The sequence below is a fragment of the Hypomesus transpacificus genome, chromosome 23 (assembly GCF_021917145.1).
Source record: "Hypomesus transpacificus isolate Combined female chromosome 23, fHypTra1, whole genome shotgun sequence".
In the NCBI taxonomy this organism is placed as follows: Eukaryota; Metazoa; Chordata; class Actinopteri; order Osmeriformes; family Osmeridae; genus Hypomesus; species Hypomesus transpacificus.
In genome coordinates, this window is record NC_061082.1 from 15261827 (window position 1) to 15286647 (window position 24821).

Genomic DNA, 24821 nt, shown 5'->3' on the forward strand with positions numbered 1-24821 from the left:
CGTCCCTGCCGGTCCGTGAAAATATGTATTCCATGAAACCGGTCCGTGGCGCAAAAAAGGTTGGGGGACTGCTGCCATACACAACAGTCTCCCTAGGCAGGTTCTCCATGTCCTTCTGAACCCCATACATCCCTAGCTAGGACCTGCCGTTCCTAGAAGGAATTACGTTTACTAACCTACTACTAGACCAAAAAAACTTTAAAGTTAGCAGGTGTAAAAGATTACGCTACCGACAAAATTGACCTGTAAATAAATAGTCTACTGTCACACTGGTAGTTGTTGCAGTTGATTGCCAAACACTGCGTTCTTTGAGTCCACTTGGACTTCGTTGTCATATTGTTCCTGTGTAACTGTTATAACTAGCTAGTAGGCTATGTTACTTTGTTACTATTAGTCCAGGCAAAGTAGCGTTTTAAAACAGACTAATGGTAAAAGATTTTACAGCGTAGATCATTTCTATGAGGTGTCCAGAACAACATACTAAACGTCCTCAGAAATCCTACTTGAGGAAATATGGCTGAAGACGCACTTGTTCCAGGAGTACAACGGTACTTAGGAATGGTTTGCTGGACCCAATGCTGGTTTTCTCAAGGATCACAATGACTTAGAGCCTTGTTGCTCTTGTTGGTTAGTGGTAACTGATTTAAATTGTTGTACTCGCTGTGAAATATTTTATTTTACTGTTACTTGCTTTTCCACAGGTACACTTGCACTTATAGTGATTCTTGTTGCTTAATTGTAACTTGGATATTACTTGTATATTGCCATGGGTATTACGTGTTTTATTTTTTGAATAAGGCTACTCTGTGTACTGTCCAGCTATCTTCAACCCTGTGTATTCCTAACCAGTTTCATTGTAATGTTATTTTACTTGCTGTTGCAAGAGTGTATGGCTGCAGCCTGCAGTCTCCCGCCTCATGGCCTCCCGTCTCATGCCATAATTTATCCTTGGGTATACCCATCACATGTGTGGTCCGTTCTGCTGAGTTCATCATCGGCAGGAAGCTCCCAGCCCTACAGGACACCTACCACACACGTTGCCTAAGGAAAGCCGTCAGGATTCTAAGAGACTGTTCCCACCCATCCTTCAGTCTCTTTACCCCGTTGCCTTCTGGCAGGCGTTACCACAGCATCCGGTCGCGCACACTCAGACTGGACAACAGTTTCTACCCAAGGGCCATCAGGCTTCTGAATGGACACTGATATGGACATTTTTTTTCTGCACACTAGTCACTTATACACTGTAACTTTCAGCTACTGGTTGCTCTATCAGTAACTTGCACTACTGTACCTCACTGTACCTCGCCAACAGGCTCCTGTATGGTCATTGACATTGCACTATTGTACTGTACTCCACTTAGGTTAGAATAGGTTATAGGGTTGGAACAGGTTTCTTGTGCATTTAGGGTTAGTATAGTGTACTATCTATTGTTATCTGTAATTTAGGAAGTTTTAGTATTAGGGTTAGTATAGTCAATATTTATTGCTATCTGTATATGTAGGAAGTTTCACTTATTTAAGCTCAGCATTGATGTAAATTGTGTTCCGTGTACTTGTATGTTATGCCAGGTGCTTGCGTTGTCTTGTCATAAGAATTTCAGTGCCCAGTCTAACCTTGTGTTGTTCTGTGTACCTGACAATAAAAGACTTGAACTTGAACATTGACCAGAGGCTCTGCCCTTACCATTTGTGCTCTCACACTGCCATTTAGTGGGCACTTAAGGTATACACTTTTTGAAATGTGAATGATAAGTATACAAGCTTAATTATTTTCTGAGTAAATATCCGGTAGCTTACAAAATAACCTACAGTTGTTGATAAAGTCACTGCCAATTTATATTAGCCTATTTCTTAACCTTAATTCAATCAAGATTGGTTGAGTGTGGACAGGTTTTCTCTTGCAATGATCGTTATCTGGTTTCCCCTCAAACACAAATTAAGTGGTAGCCAGGGTTGCCAGGTCTGTGTGACAAAACCAGCCCAATGGACAATCAAAACCAGCCCAAAACCAGCCCAATATCTGAACTCAAAATATGCCCCTGCCTTAGAAAAAACGGCCGTGTACTACGGTGGCCCTGAAGTGCAAAACACAACGGCAAATAGCAAAACACAACGGCAAATAAAAACACAACGGCAAATAGTAAAACACAACGGCGAACAGCGTTTTACTATTTGCCGTTGTGTTTTCTTATTTGCCGTTGCGTTTTCCTATTTGCTGTTGCGTTTTCCTATTTGCCGTTGTGTTTTCCTATTCGCCATTGTGTTTTCCTATTTGCTGTTGTGTTTTGCTATTTGCCGTTGTGTTTTCCTATTCGCCGTTGTGTTTTGCTATTTGCCGTTGTGTTTTGCTATTTGCCGTTGTGTTTTGCACTTCAGGGCCACCGTAGTGTACAGATGTTCACGTTAAAATGTAATGTCTGTATACGAACGTTAACTTCCACGTTTTGGCACAGTTGATGTTCGATAGTCAACTTACAAGTTTTGTCCCTTACGGCCTGCCATATTCTCGCTTGCCTCACTGCGCCATTAACTCTATGCACTGAGCACTTTTCATAGAAATGAATGGGGACGCCATTTTTAAAGAGCAGGCTTGCTGTCTGTCTATGCTGCAGACCTGGAGCACTGATATCACAGAAGATATTTCACGCTACTGCTTGTTAAACCCCTTGCCACGCGATGGCACTGTAACTTAAGCATCTGGACTAAACATGGACGGCTCTAGCCTATTCATATTCCTCTGGTAAGATCAAACTCTTTATAGTTATAACTGACATTGCACATCGCGAAATACATCACTTTTCTCTAAGAGAATGTACGAATATTACCACAATCCACCCATTATGAGAGACTTAAACAGTTATTCCGACAGCTAGGTTATCCGCTCTCCCCAACCACCGCAAACAAAGCGTGTCATTTTGTGTACATATTCTGTAGCTATATCCGTGAATACAAAATCATCATTTATGAGTGAAGGTGCGGTTCAGTCTGGCCGTGAGGGCTGTGTCGGAATGAGCACAGGCATGGGGGATGGGGACAAAGCTTTTGCTTTAGAGAGCAATAGGGGCGGGAATCTAGAGGAGGGACTGCACATCCTGAGTGGTACTCAGACTATCCAATCAGACTCTTGTTTATATTTACTGATGTAGAAGTAGCCAATGGTCGGTTTAAAAGGACATGCTTCCTCCATTGCGCATTAGCAGCCATGAGTGCAGAGACAGTGTTTTGAAAATTTAGGAACGTATGCAGTATGTGGTATATCTAAAGTTCTGACGAATTCAATGAAATATTTACAGAAAATATCTAAGAACAGCTATATTCCCTAAATACAGAAACGGTAAACACATTTATTGGGTGTGATTGCTTTGGCAAGGACCAACCTATATTCTCTATAAATCATTTATTGGGTGTGCTTGCCTAACCTATATTCTGTCATGTATATTCATTTATTATTATTTATTTTCCCACCCCTAAAAACCTTTTTCACGACATAGCTAGTTCGTCTTGGTCCCGATTGCTTGTACTATCTGTGCGAACGTCCTGTTTGACGGTTTAGGCATAATTTAAAGATCCTGTAGAGTAAATTCCATGTTTTGCTTCCAAGCGTTCTATATACGTGTGAAATTAGTTCCTGAAAGCATGTGCAAAGCACAAAAACTTTTTCGCACTGAAATGTGGAGTTAGACTGAAGAAAAGTTTATCTTCCGTTTTCAGATCAGGTTTTAAGGGGCGGAGCCCAAAAACTCCCCATTTATGTCATTCCTCCCCATCTACGTCAGATCACTGAATGGCTCCTCCTGCTGTAGCCTTCTCATCAGCTATCTAGCATCAGGATGCCTACCTCCATCCGCAACTGCATCTTCCATGGATGCAAGAACTCCAGCTGCGTTGCAACGGTATTTTAGTTCCCTCATGATAAGGAAAGGAAAAATCGGTGGATAGATTTTGTAAAGCGCCACGCTCATGGAATGCTTGGTATAAACTCCAACAGCCGCCTCTGCACTGACCATTTCACGGCGGATAGTTTTAACATGGACCAGAGACAGACGGGGTTCACAGAGACACAGCTTCTCTTACGGCGCAGAGCTGTACTGAGCATTGCCCTCCTGGCCGTTCACCCTCCAGTCGCACCAGGACCATCCACCGCCGCCAGCAGTTCGTCACTCAGTTCTGTGAGCTTGTTATAATTATACTAGATAACTTGTCCAGAGGTATCTCTGCTATGAGTTAGTGCAAACCGCTAACTTGATATTAGGCTACTCGGTGTAGAATGATGGTATATTGGTGAAATGGTAGCTAATGTGCCAGAAGTAGTTGGAGAGCTCACTGTCTGCTGTCTCTGGTGTCAATTTTTACTCCTGTGTTACAGCACAGGGGAACATTTCATGTATATGCATCTGTGTGTTTCACTCATTGAACAAATACATTCTAATTCTAAACTGTTTTGTTCGGCTTGACGTAGCGTCCATTATCTGGGTCGTAGGTAGCTTACTTGAGAGAGGCGGCGCCTTCCAGCGAGGGGGCCGAGCTTCAGCTCCTTCAGGCGACACGCCCCTCCAGTCTCGAACAGAGACGACTGATGATTTTCTTACGATTTCAAAGCCTAATTTAACATACTTGTTGGTGTTTTTTTCATTCTAATTTGTATGGGTAGTTAATAACACATTATTCTGTAGTGTGGTGAACTTGAAACTCGTTTTTAATTCCACTTTACAGGATCTTTAAGTTTTTGTGGAGAAAAGTGAACCTAACGGTGGTTAACTAGTGGGGGTCGGAGTCTTTTGGTACCGATTCGATTCTAGGGGTCACGATTTTTTAAATCAAATTTCGATTCAATATATGCTTACATTTGATTTCGGTTTGCTGTTTAGTGTTACCTGTTTCTATTTGACTGTGATAGGCAGTTAAGTGTTGAAGAAAAAAAATCCCAATGCATCAAAACCTTGAAATTGATAGTTCTTCTTGCATTTTAGTAAACTCATTGTAAAAAAACATTTTTTGTTTTGAAATTTGTGAATCGATATGAATCGCTAGAAGACGAATGTGAACACATTTTTGTCCCCCACCCCTACTAACTAGCTAGCCACAGTCACAAACATCACTAACGAGCTACGGGCTAGTCATCTGAAGGTTGCCAGTTCGATTCCCGGCTGGTGCACATGAAGTTGTGTTCTTGGGCAAGACACTTCACCCTACTTGCCTCGGGGAGAATGTCCCTGTACTTACTGTAAGTCGCTCTGGATAAGAGCGTCTGCTAAATGACTAAATGCAAATGTAAACTTTATCAACGGGAATCATACATTCTAGCGATATATTACTATCAGTTATTGTCCATCTTGGTCTATTTCGGGGGCACCGGTAACTAAGGTAGAAGGTTACTAGGGAAGGTACACGCATGCATACCTACTCTCCTCGTCCTGATTGGTCAGCTGTCAGAAAGGCGCTTGACGTCACCCAGCGCTTTTCTGAAAAGTTGACAAAAATTGAACTTAAAAAGGCATTGGGCGCTGCGCTTTTTTAGAAGTTTTTAAAAGGCGGACGCTTTTTAACGCTCGTACTGTCGTTGCCATATAATAATAATACTTATCAGACCGCAGACCGGCGATGAGGTCAATACGCAGCTGGCATGACTACCCATTAGCGGCCAATCACAATGCTCGTACTGTCGTTGCCATATAATAATGACACTTATTACACGGATGTTCTTAATGCTGTAGAATGCTCCATTCATTCTGATTGGCCGCTAATGGGTAGTCATGCCAGACGCGTATTGACCTCATCGCGGGTCTGCGGTCTGATAAGTTTTTAAGTTTTTTTGATAATTATTATTATTATATGGCAACGACAGTAGGCTATAAGCGTTCTGATTGGCTAATGGGTAGTCATGCCAGCCGCGGTCTGTGGTCTGATAAGTATTATTATTGCCCTGCTCTGACGTCATCTGCGTTCTGATACGGATACTACGAAGACTAGACTCTTTGAATCACTTGTGTCGTTATTTTGTGTTGGAATTAAAGCCATTTTAGCAGAACCGTGTTGTCATCTTTCTATCAAAAGTAATTGGTTGCCAGGCAACCCTTACAAAAAATAAGTATATTAAAGTATACTATAAGTATACTAAAATATGGATAGTACATTTTTTGTTCACTTTTGATATACTTTTAAGTATGCTTTGAAAATAGTTCACTTTTGATGTACTTTTAAGTATGCTTCGAAAATAGTTCACTTTTTATATACTTTTAAGAAGTATGCTTAGAAACAGAAAATTGTATACATTTCTTCTGGAGTAGGATATACGTCTTCTATTATTATACAGCAAAAACCGTCAAAATAATTTAAAAGTACATTACAGGTTACATTTTTTAGATACATCTCATTGTAATTATTCATGTCTATGAAAATCTATTATGCATTGCACATTTAATCTTTTTTGGTACTGAAGCTGTAACCTTAATTACTGCCAAAACATTCTGAAACCCTATAATCTTATTCTAATAATTATATAATAATATAAGTATTAATGGAAAAAAAGAAAAAGCTACTTGAGAAAGAAGTAGACAGAAGGGTTTCATTATGCATTTGAAGTGCATGCATTATACTGTCATACTGACTGAAGAACGAAATAACGACGTGAAAAAATGAAGATAGCGTGGCTCATTGGCTGTTCAATTCCCATGATGCAAGGCGGTAAATAGTGTTAAAATTTGCTGATAAGTTTGCCGTTTGTTCGAAATACAGATGTAACTTAATGAATTTAGTTTTTTTAATGTGTCTGCTTAGAATGTAGTGTTTTGTTGCGTGGTCATTGTTGTGGTGGTTTCCCATTCTAACCATGAGTTAAATTACAGTTACATTTCATAAGAAGAGCTGGATTCTTAAAACATCAACGCTTATGCAGTGAATAGTTTCTTTCAGCTAAGAAACTACAGTGTAACTTTGCAAGTGCCCCCTTTCTCGCTAAGTTACTTATAATCAGAGGTTTGAGGGCCTCCTAAACATTATAATATATTAGTAAGCAATAGTAAAATGAAATTAATAAGTTTACTTTTTGAAGTACATACACTAATAGAAAGTGCACTTAAAAGTATTGCAAAGCATACTTTGAGGCTCTTTAGGAAGTATACTTCATGAACTGAAAGTGCACTACACATGTTACTTACGGGGGTGGGTGTGGGGGGGGGGGCATCATAAAGGAATTATGCGTAGGGCACCAAAATGGCTTGCGGCGGCACTGATTTCACAATTCTAACCAACCTGGCATTGGATTTGTCAAATGCATTCTGGTAGATTCATTTTGGCTCACATGCATGGCTTTCAGATGGTGAAAGAGATTGCTAGTGTTTCCACCTTTGGCTAGCACAATTCGACAACATAATTTACAGAGTAGGCTACTGCTTGTTGGTCGATAACTTGATAACGGATAACTTGAAACCAAATCATTTCCAATCAATTTTTTTGGACCAATTCTTCTTTGTCCAGCAAATCAACCCCACTGGCGTTATTTTCAGACATCATTAACGCTTGATTACACTTGCCAACAGAAGCAGTTTACTCATATGAATGTTTGCTTCCTCTGGAGTTGCTCTAGCTTGTTTGTTGACTCTCATTGTCTGGCATAATGCGTGCAGCGTCCATGCTGCATGTTTTTTTTGTAAAAGATACATATTTGAACTAGCCCAATAGGCAGTATCACTTGACTTATTTTATACCAAACAGAAACCCTTTACGAATACATTTATTTATATATCGTGATATCCTTGAAATGGCAAAATCCATATCATGGAACAACGCAATACCGGTATTCATGTTCATACCGGTATACCGCCCACCCCTAGTATACTTTATGAACTGAAAATGCGCTACACAGGCAACTTTAGAGTATTCCAAAGTATACTTTGAAATCCTTTAGGAAGAATACTTTATGAACTGAAAGTGAACTACACAGGCTACTTTAAAGTATTCCAAAGTGTACTTTGAAGTACTTTAGGAAGTTTACTTTTAGAACTGAAAGTTCACTACACAGAAGCCTTCAAGAAGCCTTCACTGGACCCCTCCATTCAAAAAAACTTTTGTCCTATCTCGGTCTTGCCTTTCATGTAAAAAATTCTGGAGAAAATGTTGCTAAATCAACTCCAAAGCTTTCTGAATAACAATTGTACCTATAAGGTTTTTCAATCAGGCTTTGAGTCTGCCCACAGTACTGAGTCTGCCCTTTTGAGAGTTTTAAATGACATTTATCTTTCTACTGACTCCGGAGATTCTGTGGTTCTTGTTCTGCTAGATTTATCAGCTGCTTTTGATACCATAGACCACTCCCTTTTATTATCGAGGCTTGAGACCTTGGTTGGTCTAAAAGCTAATGTCCTGAGCTGGTTTCAGTCATACCTCACTGACAGAAAGTTCATATTGAAACTGGGTAACTTTTCCTCCTCCCCTGCCTCGCTGTCGTGTGGCCTTCCTCAAGGCTCTATTTTAGCCCCTTCTTTATTCTCGCTATATATGTTACCCCTGGGCTCTATTCTCCGGAAACATGGTGTATCCTTTCATTTCTATGCTGATGACACCCAAATCTACTTACCAATTAGGAAAAATAATCCTTCAGCTATCTCATCTCTTCTAAAATGTCTAGATGAGGTTAAAGTATGGCTGGCACAAAATTTCCTGTTTGTAAATGAAAATAAAACTGAGGTAATAGTGTTTAGCAAATTATATGGTTAATTTTTAAGACAGTATGCTGCAGATTTCGTTTAGGTGACAGATCGAATCCACTTGCTTTAAACCTATAATTGTTGAAGTTTTATTAATGTGCTAGCTTTATCATAAGACACTAGCTACAGTAGTTGGGCTTGCCAAAATCGCACTATGGTTTCAATAAAACAAAACAAATAGTCTAAAAGTTAGTATTTCATAAAATTATCATAAGTAAACAGATAATTGTACCAGAATTGTTTTGAACGTTTAGCTAACTTAAATATGTTGAACAATACTTGATTTACATAAGCTACGTCGCAATACTGTTTCATTAAACAAATAAACAGAGTAACAATTTACAGTCTGTTTTTAAGGAAGCTAGCTATGTGTGTAGAGCTAGCTAGCTAGTGCTATAACTAATGAATGTTAGCTCTAGCTAATCAAGTAGTTTGTTTGACGTTGAAAACCACTCCAGTGTCTTGAAATGATTTCGACAGCAAAGTTGAAGTTAGCTAGGTAACGTTGTCCAATTCAAGACACCAGAATTGTTTTAAACATAACCATACGCGATTCACATTAGCTACTTACACTCTGATTCTAGTCCATCTTGTTCTGAGCTGTAATCCTACCTACAATATTCACTACTGCAGGAAAGTATTATCTTGTTCCGGTCCATGTTTATCCCATTCGCTACGTGGCGCTGTCAGATAAAACGAGGGTCCTAGAACTGCGGTCTTGAAACTGCGGTCCTGAAACTGCAGCTCTCCGGTTCTCCGGGCTCTCCGGGGTCTCCGGCTCTGCAGGTACCCCCTACTCGGAGAACCGCGAGAACTGCAGCGCTGCATGAAGTCAGTCCATGTGGAACGCACCTATTGTCTCCTAAATTGTTTCTCTCCTTTCACTCAGGCAGAACTCATTATATGTGAGCCACTCAAGGGGGCAGGGCCAGGGATGAGTACAGACAGAAGAGGATGGTGAGTTCTACCTATAAATTCATTTACATACTAATCGCATGCTTTCGAGTGGCTTGGAGCTTCGGAGTCTGTGAAATACATGTGTAATGTGTATCATGTCTGTGTATAAGTGTGTGCGTCGCTGTTTCTGATAGAAAGGGAAAAAGAGGGCAAGAGAAGGCTCCGAGAATGCCAAGCGCAGGCACGTGAAGACCAGCTGTGCCAGTCTGGGCCGGCCAGGGAGCAGGCATCTCAAACATGCAGACATTGAGGCCGTCACCCTCTTTGAGGTGGTCACCATGGGAAGGGGCGCCATGCAGGTAAGGACTCTGGTATCACTGATATAAAGGCAGACTCACTGGTATACAATTAGATGCACTGGTTAACTGTCAGACTCATGGGTATAGAGACTGGTATATGGGCAAAGTCACCAGTGGCGGATTTAGTGATTTGGGGGCCCCAGGCGAAGACAGGCATGGGGCCCCCTTAACTCCTATTCTTACTCTTTTCAATCCATATACTCATTATTAATATATAAATATATATTGATAAGCTATAGCAGCCTCAGTTGAAAAGTTGGATCAAATGAAGATATTGGGCAATCCGGGGAAAATTTTCCTAACCTCTATGACTTTGTCACCTTTTTCCTGTCTAGTGATATTTTCAAGCATTTAGCCTACTCATATTGCATTAATTCATTAAGAACCCCCTTTGAAACAAGCTATTGTAACAACATTGTCACCGGCAGTATTTCAGATGGAATCGCAATTCAAACAGTACAGTACCATCTGTTCACTGAAAATATGCCCCCAAAACCTAAATAAGCTTGACAATTATTTAGGGCAGGGGTAGCCAACCCTGGTCCTCGAGAGCCTCAGTCCTGCATGTTTTAGATGTTTCCCTGCTCTAGCACACCTGATTCAAATGAATGGTCGTTATCCAAGCCTAAGAATGACCGTTCATTTGAATCAGGTGTGCTGGAGCAGGGAAACATCTAAAACATGCAGGACTGAGGTTCTCGAGGACCAGGGTTGGCCACCCCTGATTTAGGGGAAATGGCTAATTCAAAAAAAGTTTGCTGGAGGCGATCATTGTCAGTAACAATGCCAAATCTGGTCTCAGTCTAGAGCCCTGCGTGGAGAAGCTGACCCCGGTAAATTGTGCTACGAGCAAGCTAGCCTAGCTGCTGTTGCTAGCCAAACTTCACTGAGCAGCACTTGTGCCAGCTGCCGCTTCATTGGATACCTCTCCTCTTTTGTCTCTCTCTTTTGTGCTCCGCTCGGGGAGTTTCGTTACATTTTGCAAATTTTTTTTGCATTCACTTCACTCTTCTACTGTCTCACATTAACCAACTAAAATGACGTGCTTTGCTGCGCAGTTGCTGCAATCGATGGAATAGTCCACAGTAGTATCGGGTGGGAGGGGAAGCCTGGGTTGACACAAATAGAATAAACGCTCTGTTGGTATCAAGGAAGGTTATGACTTTTAATCGATTTGTATTATTATTATTGTTATTATTTATCATATAGTAATTTTATGTAGTCTTTCAAGGGCACCCCTGGCATCTGGGGGCCCCCTGGTAGCTGGGGGCCCCAGGCGGTTGCCTACCTTGCCTAATGGGTAAGTCCGCCCCTGAAAGTCACTCCTGTACAGGCAGACTGACTGGTAAATACTAGGCGTGACTGATTTAAAGAGACTTCTTTTTTAAGGGAAAAAGGCAGTACTGTGATAGGCGAACGGAACACTACATTAGCAAATTTTTATCAAATCTCTATAAGAAAGCAAGATACCAAATACAAAAACATAATGGTTAATTAAGCCCTTCATTAAGTCACTGATTCCTCCTATTGTCACTCCCTGGGTGTGTGTCACATGACCAGGCGGTTGTTGATGATTGGATCGAGGCTTACTTGACAGACAGAGACTCCTCCCTTCTGGACCTCATTAGCTTCTTCATCCAGTGTTCTGGATGCAAAGGTAAAGATAAAGTCAAACACACACGATCACACATACACACCGAAATGCCGCTTGACTTTTTATGCTTTCAGGTTGGGATGTCTAAGAAAAGGTTAGACAGGAAACCAGAAGTACACTGTGTGTGTGTATTCCTGCTCAGGAGCGGTCACAGCTGAGATGTTCCATAGTAGACAGGACAGTCAAGTCATGCAGAAGATGGTGGAGGAGATGGATGAGGTGAGAATTGGGCCATCGGGGGACTTATTTGACACTTTCTGTCTCTTCTCTTCTCTTTCCCGTTTTTCTTATTTCTGTCCCTCTCTCTCTCTGAGTGAAAACGAATATATGTGTTTATTTCAGGGCTCAGGGCTGCAGTATAAGAAGTTTTTGGCCTTTCCCTGGATTCTCACTATTACTTGGCCCATTGACACGGTCAGTCTCTATTCCACTATCTAAAAATGTGTCAATCTCTGTTCTAGACCATCTATCATTACATTTAGTCATTTAGCAGACACTCTTATTCAGAGCGACTTACACTAAGTACAGGAACATTCCCCCGAGGCAAGTAGGGTGAAGTGCCTTGCCCAAGGACACAACGTCATTTGGCTCGGCCGGGAATCGAACTGGCGACCTTCAGATTACTAGCCCGATTCCCTATCATCTAGTATATTGGTATTTTAGCTCTATAGATCTGTCTGTTATCTGTTTTATTATACATGGCTTCAGTGTTTTTGAGTCAGATTCTGATCTATTGTCTCGCAAAGGCAGGGTTTAGCATCTGACTGACAGTCCATCCTCTACCTCTAGGACAGTGGGGAGTATCCTCTGACCATGTCTGGTCCTTATTGGCGTCGCTTCCGCTCTGAATTCTCAGAGTTTGTGTCGGTGCTGGTGGGCCAGTGTCAGTACAGTGTCATCTTCGACAGCTACTTGATGGACACACTCATTTCCCTGCTCACCCAGCTCTCTGACTCTTACATACGGGCCTTTCGACACACCTGCACACTTGCAGGTAACACAACCCACCTCCAACACAACCCACCTCCAACACACATTTACAGGTAACTCAAACATGCTGTTGAAAAACAGCCATCGTTTACAGAAACACATGCACCGCACTCCCACCTCTGCCCTTTGACATGTGTGTCCAGCGCTGAAGCTGCTGAGCTCGCTAGTGGGCGTGGCTTTGAGCCTGAGTGTGGGTGTGGAGAACAGCCAGAAGCTGTACGAGGTGGAGCAGACCAAGAGCTCATCACGTCGAGCCTCACCCAGACTAGAGAGGATACAAAGAAAGATAACTGAGGTACCCTCTGTGTGTATGTGTGTGTCTTACTGTGTGTCTTAGTCTTACCGACTGACGTCTCCATCTGACTGACTTGTTAATCTTTTGTGATTATCACCATGTGACTGTATTTCTCTCTAGCTGCAAGACAAGAGGGTGGAGATAGAGAATATGATGGACAATATCTTCAAAGGAGTATTCCTGAAGCGATACCGGTAGAGATACCTTTCTTTACTGCTCATCTCCTTTATGTGCAACAAGACTCTGTTTATGTAGCTCTTGTTATGTGTGTGGGGGTTTGTTTGTCTGTTTGTTGTGTGTAGTGATGTGCTTCCAGAGATCCGCGCTATGTGTATGGAGGAGCTGGGAGTGTGGATGAGACTCTACAGTAGTGTGTTTTTGACTGACAGCTACCTCAAATACATGGGCTGGATGATGCATGACAAGGTAAACACCAGTAACAGTCAGTCAGACAGTCAATACAAATCTCCAGATGGTTTCAAGGGTTGTATTTGTTTGTAACAACACTGTCCATGTTCACAAAAACTGTCCATGCTCACAGCAACTCTTTCCTTTCGTACATTTTTCTTGGTGGTCATGAGTAATTGTGTGTGTAGTTTGTATCCTGTGTGTCACGCTGTATGTCCAGATTATGGTTAGTTTTTGCTGTACAGCACTTTGGTTGATACTTGTTGTTCTAAATGTCCTACATAAATCAATATTATTGATTGATTGATTGATTGATTTCTGAACCCGTCTGAGCTGCACAGTGGAACATCTCTAGGGTCTCTCTAGGGTATGAATGTAGCAGAGCACACCTGTACATTTTGTTCATTCATGTGACATGTGACATCAGTTTCCTGACGTGCGTCTGAAGTGCGTGCTGGGTCTCCAAGGCCTCTATGGAGACCCCCTGCTGTTGCCCAGATTGGACCTGTTCACCAGCCGCTTCAAGGTAGCACTGACAAGGATTCATTCTTCTGTGGGCATTTGTGGGTTTGTGTCAGTGTTCATTTAGTCAACCAATTGCGTGACAAATATAAATCTTTCACCCTTTTTGAAAGAACAAGTGTGTGTGTGTCTGTGATGACCATGCTGTGTGTGCTACAGGACAGACTCATCTCCATGACCCTGGACAAGGACCCTGAAGTGGCAGTCCAGGCCATGAAACTCCTTATACTCATCTCCGAGTGAGTCTCTCCTTTCCTGTCCTCTCATTTCCCCAATGGAATGACAAAGTACCTCTCATCCCCCATATCTCTCCCAAGGTCCTGTGAGGATGTCCTGAGTCCTGAGGACTACAAACAGTTATTCCAGCTGGTCTACTCCTCACAGCGCCCCTTAGCAGTCACTGCTGGAGAACTGCTCCACTCACGGTCAGCAGATCCTACAGTGATAGTTAGCAAAGTTAGTAGATGGGAAGAAAGACTGAGGACTAAGAAAGATTTGTTTGGGCCCCTAGGCTCCTCAGCAGCAACCCCCTGACCCCTGACCTCCAGGACACAACCAACGAGAAGGACTCAAACACTCTCCCCGCTGCAAGGCTGAGAGCTCTGCTCAGCTTCTACCATGAAAGTCAGGTGAGGCTGAACAGCATGTTTATTCTTTATAGTGCATGTCCACTACCTTGTGTGTGTATTAACCAAAGTGTGTGTGTGTGTGTGTTTCCAGCTGCATCAGCATGTGGTTTACCTGGTGGACAGTCTGTGGGACTGTGCTGGTGCTCTACTGAAGAACTGGGCATTGTTCACCACTCTACTTCTGCAAGACCCTATTGCACAGGGGACAAGTCAGTGTGTGTGCGTGTGTAGACAGTGTGTGGTGAAACTCACTCCTCAAGTATGTAACAGGCCACCCGCGTTAACATATTGCTAGCTTTTCGTTGGCGTAGTTGGTAGTGGTGGCGCTTGGGAAGTCAGAGGTGGTGAGTTCGACTCCCGTTCGGCGCGGACAGTGGCCCGTATACCTCTGACGGAACTTGCAATACCACGTCTGTTACACTGCTGCCGTGACCCGGATCACTAGGTTAGCATCAGCTACCCGGCCGGAGTGAGTTTGAGGGGTGAATGTAGCCAGTGTGTGGTGAAACTCACTCCTCAAGTATGTAACAGGCCACCCGCATCAACAAATTGCTAGCTTTTCGTTGGTGTAGTTGGTAGTGGTGGTGCTTGGGAAGTCAGAGGTGGTGAGTTTGACTCCCGTTTGGAGCGGACAGTGGCCCGTATACCTCTGACGGCACTTGCAATACCACGTCTGTTACACGTGTGTGCAAAATGTCAGTCTGTAGAAATTGACATTATGTAAAATTAAATACGAAAAATACCCAAGATCATGTAACAAAGTAATTGTTGAAATCATTTGTCCACAGGGAAATGTCATTACACTTGGTTCTAGTAATAAGTATTAAAATGTGTACCTGCATTTGTTTGCATGTGTATGTGTTTGTGTGGGGTGTATTACTTCAGGTTTGTCCCTGGAGGAGCAGTCCGAGGTGGTGGAGGTAATGGTAGCATCAATCCGTCAAGCTGCAGAAGGAGCTGTGCTGCCTGGCAGGAATTCAGGGAAGAAGGTTCGTGAGATGGAGAGAATGAGAACATCCACCAGTCTGGACGGTCTTTCACACTAGACTAGGGACTCTACAGATGGATGTCCTCATAAATCCTATCCTTTTAACTTTGACACTGATCCAAGTATTTTTCGGCCACCGTGTCCACTACATTGTCCACCTGTGAGCACAAGTGGGGAATGATTTACAACATAAACCCCGTTGAACAGCCTGCTTTCTTTTATACTCAAGTTTGTGTGCTTTGTGTGACCCTCAGGAATGGCTAACCCAGGATGGTATCTGAAAACATGGATGCCACATCAAATAGCCATCAACATACAACCTTACCTAATCATAAATCTCTGTGTCTTTGTCCTAGGTACTCAGTGCTAAAGAGAAGAGGACTCAGGTGGATGACTGTTGCAAATTAACAGAGTTCATCCTCCCAGTGCTTCCTCAACTGCTCTCCAAAGTTTGTCATTTTCTTTTCCTAACAAGCTAAACCCCACTGTTACAGTATTCTCCAGCCAGCAGACCAGATAATTTCACTTAAGTAGCTCTGCAAACACATTGTTTTGAGTTCCTTGAATAACATTTTTTTAGCTTTGCAATGAGGGAGGTATATTGTGAAGGATTATATATCCACAATGTAAGGAAACAACTGAGAAGATAATGATGATGGAGGTAGTTGTTATAGCAACAATGGAGAGGCAGATGGCTCCAGTGACGAAGAGAATGTTAGTGATGTGGTTATATTTGTGAACTGGTTGTGTTGGTGATGAGGTAATGTTTTATCAACCTAGTTCTCTAAGAACCCTCAGACAGTGGCCAGTCTGATGAAGATTCCTCAGTACTTCCACCCTGACTCCCCTGGTGCTGAGAACACACAAGTAAGTCCTAAAATCCAACACAGCCACATGCACAGCACAGCCACATGTGCGTGCACGCACGCTCACTCAATCACTCACTCACTCACTCACTCACTCACTCACTCACTCACTCACTCACTCACTCACTCACTCACTCACTCACTCACTCACTCACTGACATACACACAACAAAAAGCTCAAGGATTGTAAACAGAAAGGCACTTCCAAATCGCTGGTGTTATGTCTGATGGTGTCCTCCAGCTGTTGTCTGTGCTGCTGACTGAGATGCAGGCTGTGGTGGAACTCCATTCTCACCCTGAGTTGCTAGAGGAGGCTGCCCGCTCGTACTTCATCCTGTGTAGGGCGGAGACGCCATGGCACCCCATAGCTGGCCCTGATAGGGATGCGCTGGTACAGCGCTGGACCGACAGGCTGGCAGCACTGCTGGGGAAATCCTTGCAGGTGGGCATAGACGGCATGAGTACACACAGTGGCTGGTCAGCATTAGCAGAGGTGCAGGGGGAACCGTGTCTTCTCTGTTCTTCTTTAGGATGATCTTCTCCGGGTTGAGGAAGAGCAGACAGAAGAGGTCCTGACCACGCTCAAGAAACTCACTGCTTTTCACAAGTGAGATGTTCAGTGAGACTTCACAAGTTGTGTATCGATGCAGGCCATAAATACTGTATATGTGATTCTGTCCATTTATTGTGTGTCTCTGGTCTTGTCTCTGGTGTCAGTGGACAAGACCTGTCTGGTTGGGGTCTGTATGAACTGCTGTGTCCTCTCCTCTCTGTGGACATCAAACATGGAAGACTTCCTGACCAGGTAACACAAATGAACGCACACAGACACCAACACACACACACACACAGGGGTGTGCGGACACACACACACACACACACACCTACACACACACACACATACAGTCTTCCTGTGTTCCTATTACACTTCAGGTGACAGTGAAGGTGCTTCAGTGTGTAAGCTACTCTGTTCTGTGGAACCTCAACACAAGTGGAGAGACTCTAACCTCCAGGGTGAGTCCAGCTCTGTTTAAAGAATGTAATATAAAAGTTAACATAATCACCCCTCAGAAAGAGTGGGCCAAAAACAGCCGCCTTTTACTTTTTAAATTTAAGTCAATGCACTCAAGCTCTGTGTTTCTAAGTTCTACATTTCCAGTAAAAGAGCCACTGTATAGAGTTAGATAGGTTAAAATGTATTTGTATGGTTTCAGGAGAAGGCAGTAGCCCAAAGGAGACAGTTGAGTGTGTTCTGTGAGAAGTGTCTTGGCTGTCTCTCCCATGCAGAGCGTATGGTCAAGGAACAGGTAGGCAAAGCTCAGGGGGTTGGACTGAAACTGCAGAGTAGACCCCTGCCACTCTAACATGCCCCCTCTGCCCACAGGCCTTCCTGTCTCTGTGCGACGTCCTGACAGCTCACAACTACCAGCTACAGATTTGGGACCCTGCCTCCTTCGGTCCGTTACTCTACACTCCTGACCCAAAGTTGCAGAGGGCACTGCTTCTCTTCATCCAGGAGATGGTCTTCATTGGAGCAGAACATGACAGCCACAGTAGGGGTGAGGCTAGACGTGGGACTGCGGACTCTGCTTTTGTTATTTCACTGTCGCAATCTCTTCCTCCTTTTATACTAAACAGTTTGATGCTCTTGATTTGAAAAAGTTGTGTATCATGGGTAAATTGTGGAGTTGTAAACTGCAGTTGTACCATTTAGTTGGTCTTTTAACAGTCATACAGCAAATGCATTGTCCTGATGAACATGGATGACCAGGGCTTAATCAGAAAATGAACAGGAAGGAGCTATACAGTTGGGTCTGGAAATATTCATAATTTTGTCTCTGTACACCACCACAAAAATGTATCTCACACAACTGAGATGCAATTGAAGTGCAGACGTTTAGCTTTAAATTAATTCAAGGAGTTGAACAAAAATATTCTATGAAACATTTTGTAATTGCAACCATTTTTGTACAGTCCCATTATTTCAGGGGCTCAAATGTAATTGTACAAATTAACAATCATAAATGTGTATTTTTGTAACACTATTGAGAATCCTTGAAGGCAATAACTGATTGAGGTCTGGAACCCATGGACATCCAACCCTGGGTTTCCTTCTTTGTGATGCTTTGCCAGGCCTTTACTGAAGCTGTTTGTTTGTGCGTCTACCTGCCTTAGGTTTTGTCTTCAAGTGAAATGCATGCTTGATCGGGTTGAGAGGTGACTGACTGCCATTGCAGAATATTCTACTTCTTTGCCTTAACCACCTGGGTTGCTTTCACAGTATGTTTTGGGTCATTGTCCATCTGTAAAGTGAAGCACCGTCCATTTAACTATGCTGAATTTTTTTGAATCTGTGCAGACAATATATCCCTATACATCTTGGAATTCATCCGGCTGCTTCCGTCTTCTCATCATCAATAAACACTAGTGTCCCAGTGCCATTGAACACCATGCATGCCAATGCCATCACACTGCCTCCGTGTTTTACAGATGATGTGGTATGCTTCGGATCATGAGCTGTTCCAAGCCTCCTCCATACTTCTTTATTCTCATCATTCTAGTACAGGTTGATCTTAGTTTCATCTGTCCAAAAAAAACTGTTCCAGAACTGGGCTGGCTTTTTAAAATGTTTTTTTTGGGGGGTCTAATCTGGCCTTTCTATTCTTGAGATTTATGAATGAACATCCAGGCCTTTTTGTGTTGCCAAGCTCACCAGTGCAGTCTTTTTTACTCAGAATGTACCAAACTGTTGATTTGGCCACTCCTAATGTTCCTGCTATTCCGCAGATTTATTGGATTATTTTGCAGCTCTATGATGGCCTGTTTAATTTGCATTGAGAGCTTCTTTGACCACATGTTGTCGGTTCACAGCAACAGCTTCCAAATCCAAATGCTACACCTGGAATCAACTCCAGGCCCTTAACCTGCTTAATTGATGAAGAAATAATGAAGAATAGTCCACACCTGTCCACGAAACAGCTTTTGATTCAATTGTCCAATTACTTTTGATCCTTTGAAAAAAGGGGCTATATATTAATGAGCTGTAATTCCTAAAGCCCACCTCCAGTTTGGATGTGAAGATCCTCAAATTGAAGGGCAGAGACTGCACTTTAAGACCATATCGATTACGTAACAGTAACTTGAGTATGTTTCGGTAAACGGCCAAAATAACAAAACGTGTCAGTGTCCAAATATATTTGGACCTAACTGTATATAAACAGGCACTGTCTGATGGACAGATGGGATGACTGCAGTCTGCAATACCCTTCAGAAAGGCAATCTCAAAATCTGTTTTCACAATGACTGTAAATGTTTAATCTCTACTGACTACCATCTGTCCAGCTGGTGGCAGTGTTTGTCTGCCTGTTCTCTTCAGGAGTCACTCCTCACGTTCCATGATCAAGGATACGCAGTACATATTGAATGCTCAGCTGTAGTCAAACAGCTGAAGGTGGTTTGTTCTTCACAAACCACCTTCAGACTTGAAATTGGACCCACAAATGACACCTGCAAATACATAAATAAATAATATTATATTCACTTCCCAAAATGGCATGTGCTGCAAAACATTCAGGTTTTCTGTAAAATGTGTGTCAGCCTATCCTTAAAACTTGACTAGAACTAAAATTACAGACAGGTAATGTACTGTCATGTAACTGAACAGTTGTGTTGTCTATGGTAGGAGGATGAATGCATATTTGGGGAGGACATCTCCATCAGCAGCCTCTTAGAGAGACTACACATGATGGCTACATCAATAACTGGCCTAGAAGGAAGGTCTGACTGTATGTAATATTGAACTATTGGTTTTGAACATGTAATCAAAAATATAGTTTTATTAGACTTGCTTCATAACTGTTGCAGTGTGGGAGATCCGTATTTTGTTAGGTGGTGGAATTGAGATCACTCTCAGGTTGAAAGCATGAAGTTAAGTTATAAAATAAGGAAAATCTCTTTCTGTGAGAAAATAGTGTTAACTCTGGTTCACCTTGCTGGCATTTTTATTAGCTTTGGGAAAGATTGAAGCCACATGGTGTCATAACTCTCCACTCTTATGTTGTCTTTGATTTCCATCTGTTAAATCCATTGTCCAAGAAAATAACTAAACTATGTTCCCCTTACTTGTATTTCTCCTCTTGTTCTCTTCCTCTCTTCAATTGCCCCCACCCCTCCAGTCAGTGATGTGGGCAAGCTGGAGGACCTCCACAGGCGTAGGATACTTCTGGCAGCCTTCTGTAAGCTCATCATCCACGGGGTGCTGGAGATGAGCATGGCAGCAGAAATCTTCAAGTATTACATGAAGGTATTTTTGGAGGATCACAGGGTGATACCAGCTATATATGTTGCAGGGTTTACAAAAAAATACATACATTAGTATCACAGTGTAACCTTCTGGATGGTAAAGGTCAATATTATATTTCAAACTCAGTTGTGAGAAATATAGCTCATGGCTTTTGTATGAGTGTTTGTATGTATGTAACCAACATTTGAGAGAATACATGAGAATACAACCTCACTTCCAATTGAAGTTAAATCGATTGAATAACAATTCAAGTACCCTTCTCAGAAATAGAACTCACAGTACATACTCTATTTCTTTTGTTCTTTTTACCCGTCTCTCAATATAGTATTTTAATGATTTTGGGGACATCCTAAAGGAGACTTTGAGCAGGACCCGGCAACAGGATAAGATAGAGAGTGCTCGCGTGCTGGTGCTGTGTCTTCAGCAGGTACTGCCTGGCTGGCTCGTTTTCTCCATTCTTCTTTCCTCTCTCTTTCTTATCCTCTCTGTCCCTCTTTCATTGTAACCCTGGACTTTTGTAACAGTGTAACTTTTGGAAGTAGGTGTATTGTATTTAACTTTAGGAAGTAAATGTTTTGCCTCCTTCCTTTTTACTTGTCCAGTTGTTTCTGCGGCTGAAGCAAGAGCAAGACAGCGGGGGGAGCTGCAGTTCAGGAGTCCAGACCTTCAGTAGTATCAAGGAGCTAGCTAGACGCTTCTCTCTCACCTTTGGCTGGGAGCAGATCAAGTCCCGCCAGTCCCTTGCCATGATCCACAGGTATGGATGTTAGGTTCCTGTTAGCCATGATCACCAGGGCAGAAGGCTAAGCTAACACATCAACCTCAAACCTCAAGCTGTATATTCACCAACAGAGGTTGTAAAAATGAATCAGTCCTTTGTTTACCCTATACCTACAGGGATGGTATAGAGTTTGTGTTTCAAGGGATTGTCCAGAGCCCAGGCAAGCATACACCTCCTTATCTCTCATACCTCACCATCCTCAGTGAGTTCTCTAGCAAGCTGCTTAAACCTGACAAGAGGACAGTGTAAGTGTTGTGTGTGTGTGTGCTACGTACTTAATGTTCTGTATTATGTAAATGGTGAGTGGGTGTGTAAACATATGCTCTTCTATGCAGGTACTCCTACCTGCAGAGATGTGCAGGAGAACAAGCCATCAGTGCCAGGGACGAGGGCTGGCAGCCGCTCATCTACTACCGAGCCTCCCTATTGGCCACTGGGGCCGAGGGGGAGGATACTTTGTCCTTCGTCAGCTCTGATACACTGAAACAGACATCTCTGGCCAATCGCTCACGTTCGCCCTCCGTCAGACATTCCCCCATGGCAGATGCCCCTGCTGCCCCAAGCCCCACAGAGACAAAGGGGAGGAGAGCCCAGAGAGGAAACAGTACTACATGGTAGGCAAGACTATAGATTGACTAGATTGACAAACGAAGGACAGATTTGGGACTGAGCCAGATTACAGATAGACTTGAAACTGAAACAGATAAGAGACTCAGACTAAGTAGTGCCAGACCAGGGAATATTGCCACCCATACATTACATACTTTTTGACCCTATTTAGATACAAGAGGCAGACTATAAAGAGCAACACAAGATGAGGCCAGAGTAGAGACAGAAGTAGTACACAGCAGTGTCCCTCTAGCAAATCAATTTCTCTGCCTCTGTCTTTTTCAGCCTTGAGGAGATTAACGTAGAGGTGGCCCAATCTCTTGTCGTTTGGGACACCCTGTTGACTTCAGAGGGCCCCACCAACCAGGTGGTGGAAGAGGACATTGTGGACGTTGATCTGTGATCTTCAAACACATGGACTTTTGAAGAGTTGCAGTTAGCTAGGCAGCATACAGTGTATACTCCTCCTTGCGATCTGTATTCACATGCATGGTGCCTATTTTTCGAAAATGTTCTGAAGTATATTCTGAAATGTCTTCTTACGGACTTCGGAAGTTCAACGTAAGAAAAGATCTCCACCTTATTAATGAACGCCTGAAAATGGGTTCCAAAATCCCAAATAATGTTAAGTGTATGGGTATTTTTCCAAGTAGGCCACTGACTGGTCGATACGTGCGATGCATTGCGTGGGCAACGCGCCGTGAACTGAGTGGTCCGCGCGCCATGTATTGAGTGGGCCGGTCTGACAGTAACTCCCGGGACACTTTTTCCCCCCAGTCCGCCCCTGGGGTCTCATTTATAAAGCTTGCATACGCACAAAACGGGGCTGAAAATGTGCGTACGCCACTTTCCACGCAAAGGTTGTGATTTATAAAAAAACTAACTTGACGGTAGAATGTGCAGTCCTCCACACAAACTCTGACCCTCCCGTAGGCCTACGCACATTTTGGAAACAGTTGGCGACGCAGATGACCGTACTGTAGTCAGACTGCAGAAAGTAAATGTGTGAAGAACGATTAGGCTACTCGTAATAATATGTATTTTGTTTTCCTCGCACACGTTTTTTTCCACTCGATTTCATCATTATCATGAAGAATAAATCCAGCAGTGTTATTTGCGCTTGTATTGAGTGATAATGTTCCATTAACACCTTGTACAATCCAACTCAAATTGTAAATCAAAATTCAGCGCCGCATGTCTCACCATCAGATTGTCCACTACGGGTGTGTAGGAGGGGGAGATGCCCGAGCCCGACTGCATGGAATAGGCTACAGGATAACATCACATATCCTACCTTTAGATAGCCTAACTGCATAACCCTTACAAAAAAGAAGTATACTTCAAGCTTATTTTGTAAGTATACTTAGTATAAAAAGTATACTATTATCATGTTACTTAAAGTATACTAGCAGTGTACTTATTTATATACTTTTTTTGTATTAAGTAAACTGAATTGGCCAACTTTTTAGGTCATTTAGTACACTTTAAAGTACACTTGTAGTGTATTTCAAGGTTTACTTTTGAATACTGCAAAGTAGCCTGTGTACTGCACTTTCAGTTCATGAAGTATACTTCCTCAAGTACTTCAAAGTATACTTTGGAATACTCTAAAGTAGCCTGTGTAGTGCACTTTCAGTTCATCAAGTATACTTCCTAAAGTACTTCAAAGTATACTTTGCAATACTTTCAAGTGCACTTTCATTTAATGTAAGTACGTCAACAAGTAAACTTCTAAATGTAATTTTACTATTATTTACTAATGTATTAAGATGTTTATGGGCCCCTCAAACGCCTCAGATCTTCAGTCACTCAGCGGAACGGGCCCTCATAACAGTTTACTGCAGATTTGTAGCTCTAACCTGTAATGTACTTAGTAAATTATTTTGACTGTTTTTGCTGTATAATAATAGAAAACATACATCCTACTCCAGAAAAAATGTATACAATTTTCTGTTTCTAAGCATACTTCTTAAAAGTACATTATTGAGTACGTAGTGAAGAGCTACAAATCTGCAGTAAACTATTATGAGGGCCCCGTTCTCGCTAAGTGACTCAAGATCTGAGGCGTTTGAGGGGCCCATAAACATTTTAATACATTAGTAAATAATAGTAAAATTACATTTAGAAGTTTACTTGTTGACGTACTTACATTAAATGAAAGTGCTCTTGAAAGTATTGCAAAGTATACTTTGAGGTTCTTTAGGAATTATACTTCATGAACTCAAAGTGCACTACACAGGTTACTTTAGAGTATTCCAAAGTATACTTTGAAGTACTTTAGGAAGTATCCTTGATGAACTGAAAGTGCACTACACAGGCTACTTTAGAGTGTTCCAAAGTATACTTTGAAGTACTTGAGGAAGTATACTTGATGAACTGAAAGTGCACTACACAGGCTACTTTGCAGTATTCAAAAGTGAATTCGTTTCAAAGCATACTTAAAAGTATATTAAAAGTAAACTATTTTCAAAGTATACTTCTTAAAAGTATATTAAAAGTGAACTATTTTCTAAGCATACTTCTTAAAAGTATATCAAAAGTGAACTAAAAGTGTACTATCCATATTTTAGTATACTTATAGTATACTTTAATATACTTCTTTTTTGTAAGGGAACACATTGTATAACTAAATATATTTCTTTAATACTGTGCTTATATCATCATATGTCAAAAACCGGAAATACAGTTGTTAAGCTCCCGCGCAATCGCTACACTCTATACTCATATACATCCTTGTTATCAGTCCAGGCTTCAATAGACTACTGTTCAATAACAAAACGCTTTTGTTTTCAAATTGTATCTTGACTCGCGGTAT

At 42.1% G+C, this 24821-nt stretch overlaps 1 protein-coding gene across 3 annotated transcripts; it reads left to right on the forward strand.

Moving 5' to 3' along the window:
- Window positions 1-2544: 2544 nt before the first annotated feature.
- On the forward strand, window positions 2545-22809 carry si:ch211-269e2.1 (cohesin subunit SA-2). Of its 3 annotated transcripts, none has more exons than XM_047047507.1 (30): window positions 2545-2740; window positions 9595-9662; window positions 9797-9961; window positions 11522-11618; window positions 11758-11834; window positions 11958-12029; window positions 12405-12609; window positions 12749-12900; window positions 13021-13094; window positions 13203-13326; window positions 13736-13834; window positions 13990-14069; window positions 14148-14255; window positions 14342-14459; window positions 14551-14668; window positions 15345-15448; window positions 15804-15896; window positions 16228-16314; window positions 16555-16755; window positions 16844-16920; window positions 17031-17118; window positions 17247-17327; window positions 17528-17620; window positions 17698-17872; window positions 20489-20616; window positions 20942-21043; window positions 21219-21373; window positions 21514-21642; window positions 21733-22011; window positions 22292-22809. In XM_047047507.1, the coding sequence occupies exons 2-30, from the start codon at window positions 9660-9662 to the stop codon at window positions 22407-22409; spliced, it is 3402 nt and encodes a 1133-aa protein (XP_046903463.1). In that variant the 5' UTR covers window positions 2545-2740; window positions 9595-9659; the 3' UTR covers window positions 22410-22809. The 3 variants fall into 3 exon arrangements, with proteins under 3 accessions (XP_046903463.1, XP_046903465.1, XP_046903464.1); XM_047047508.1 differs by having other exon boundaries at window positions 2546-2740; window positions 9599-9662; XM_047047509.1 differs by lacking the exon at window positions 22292-22809 and having other exon boundaries at window positions 21514-21557; window positions 21733-21977.
- The last annotated feature ends 2012 nt before the right edge of the window (window positions 22810-24821 follow it).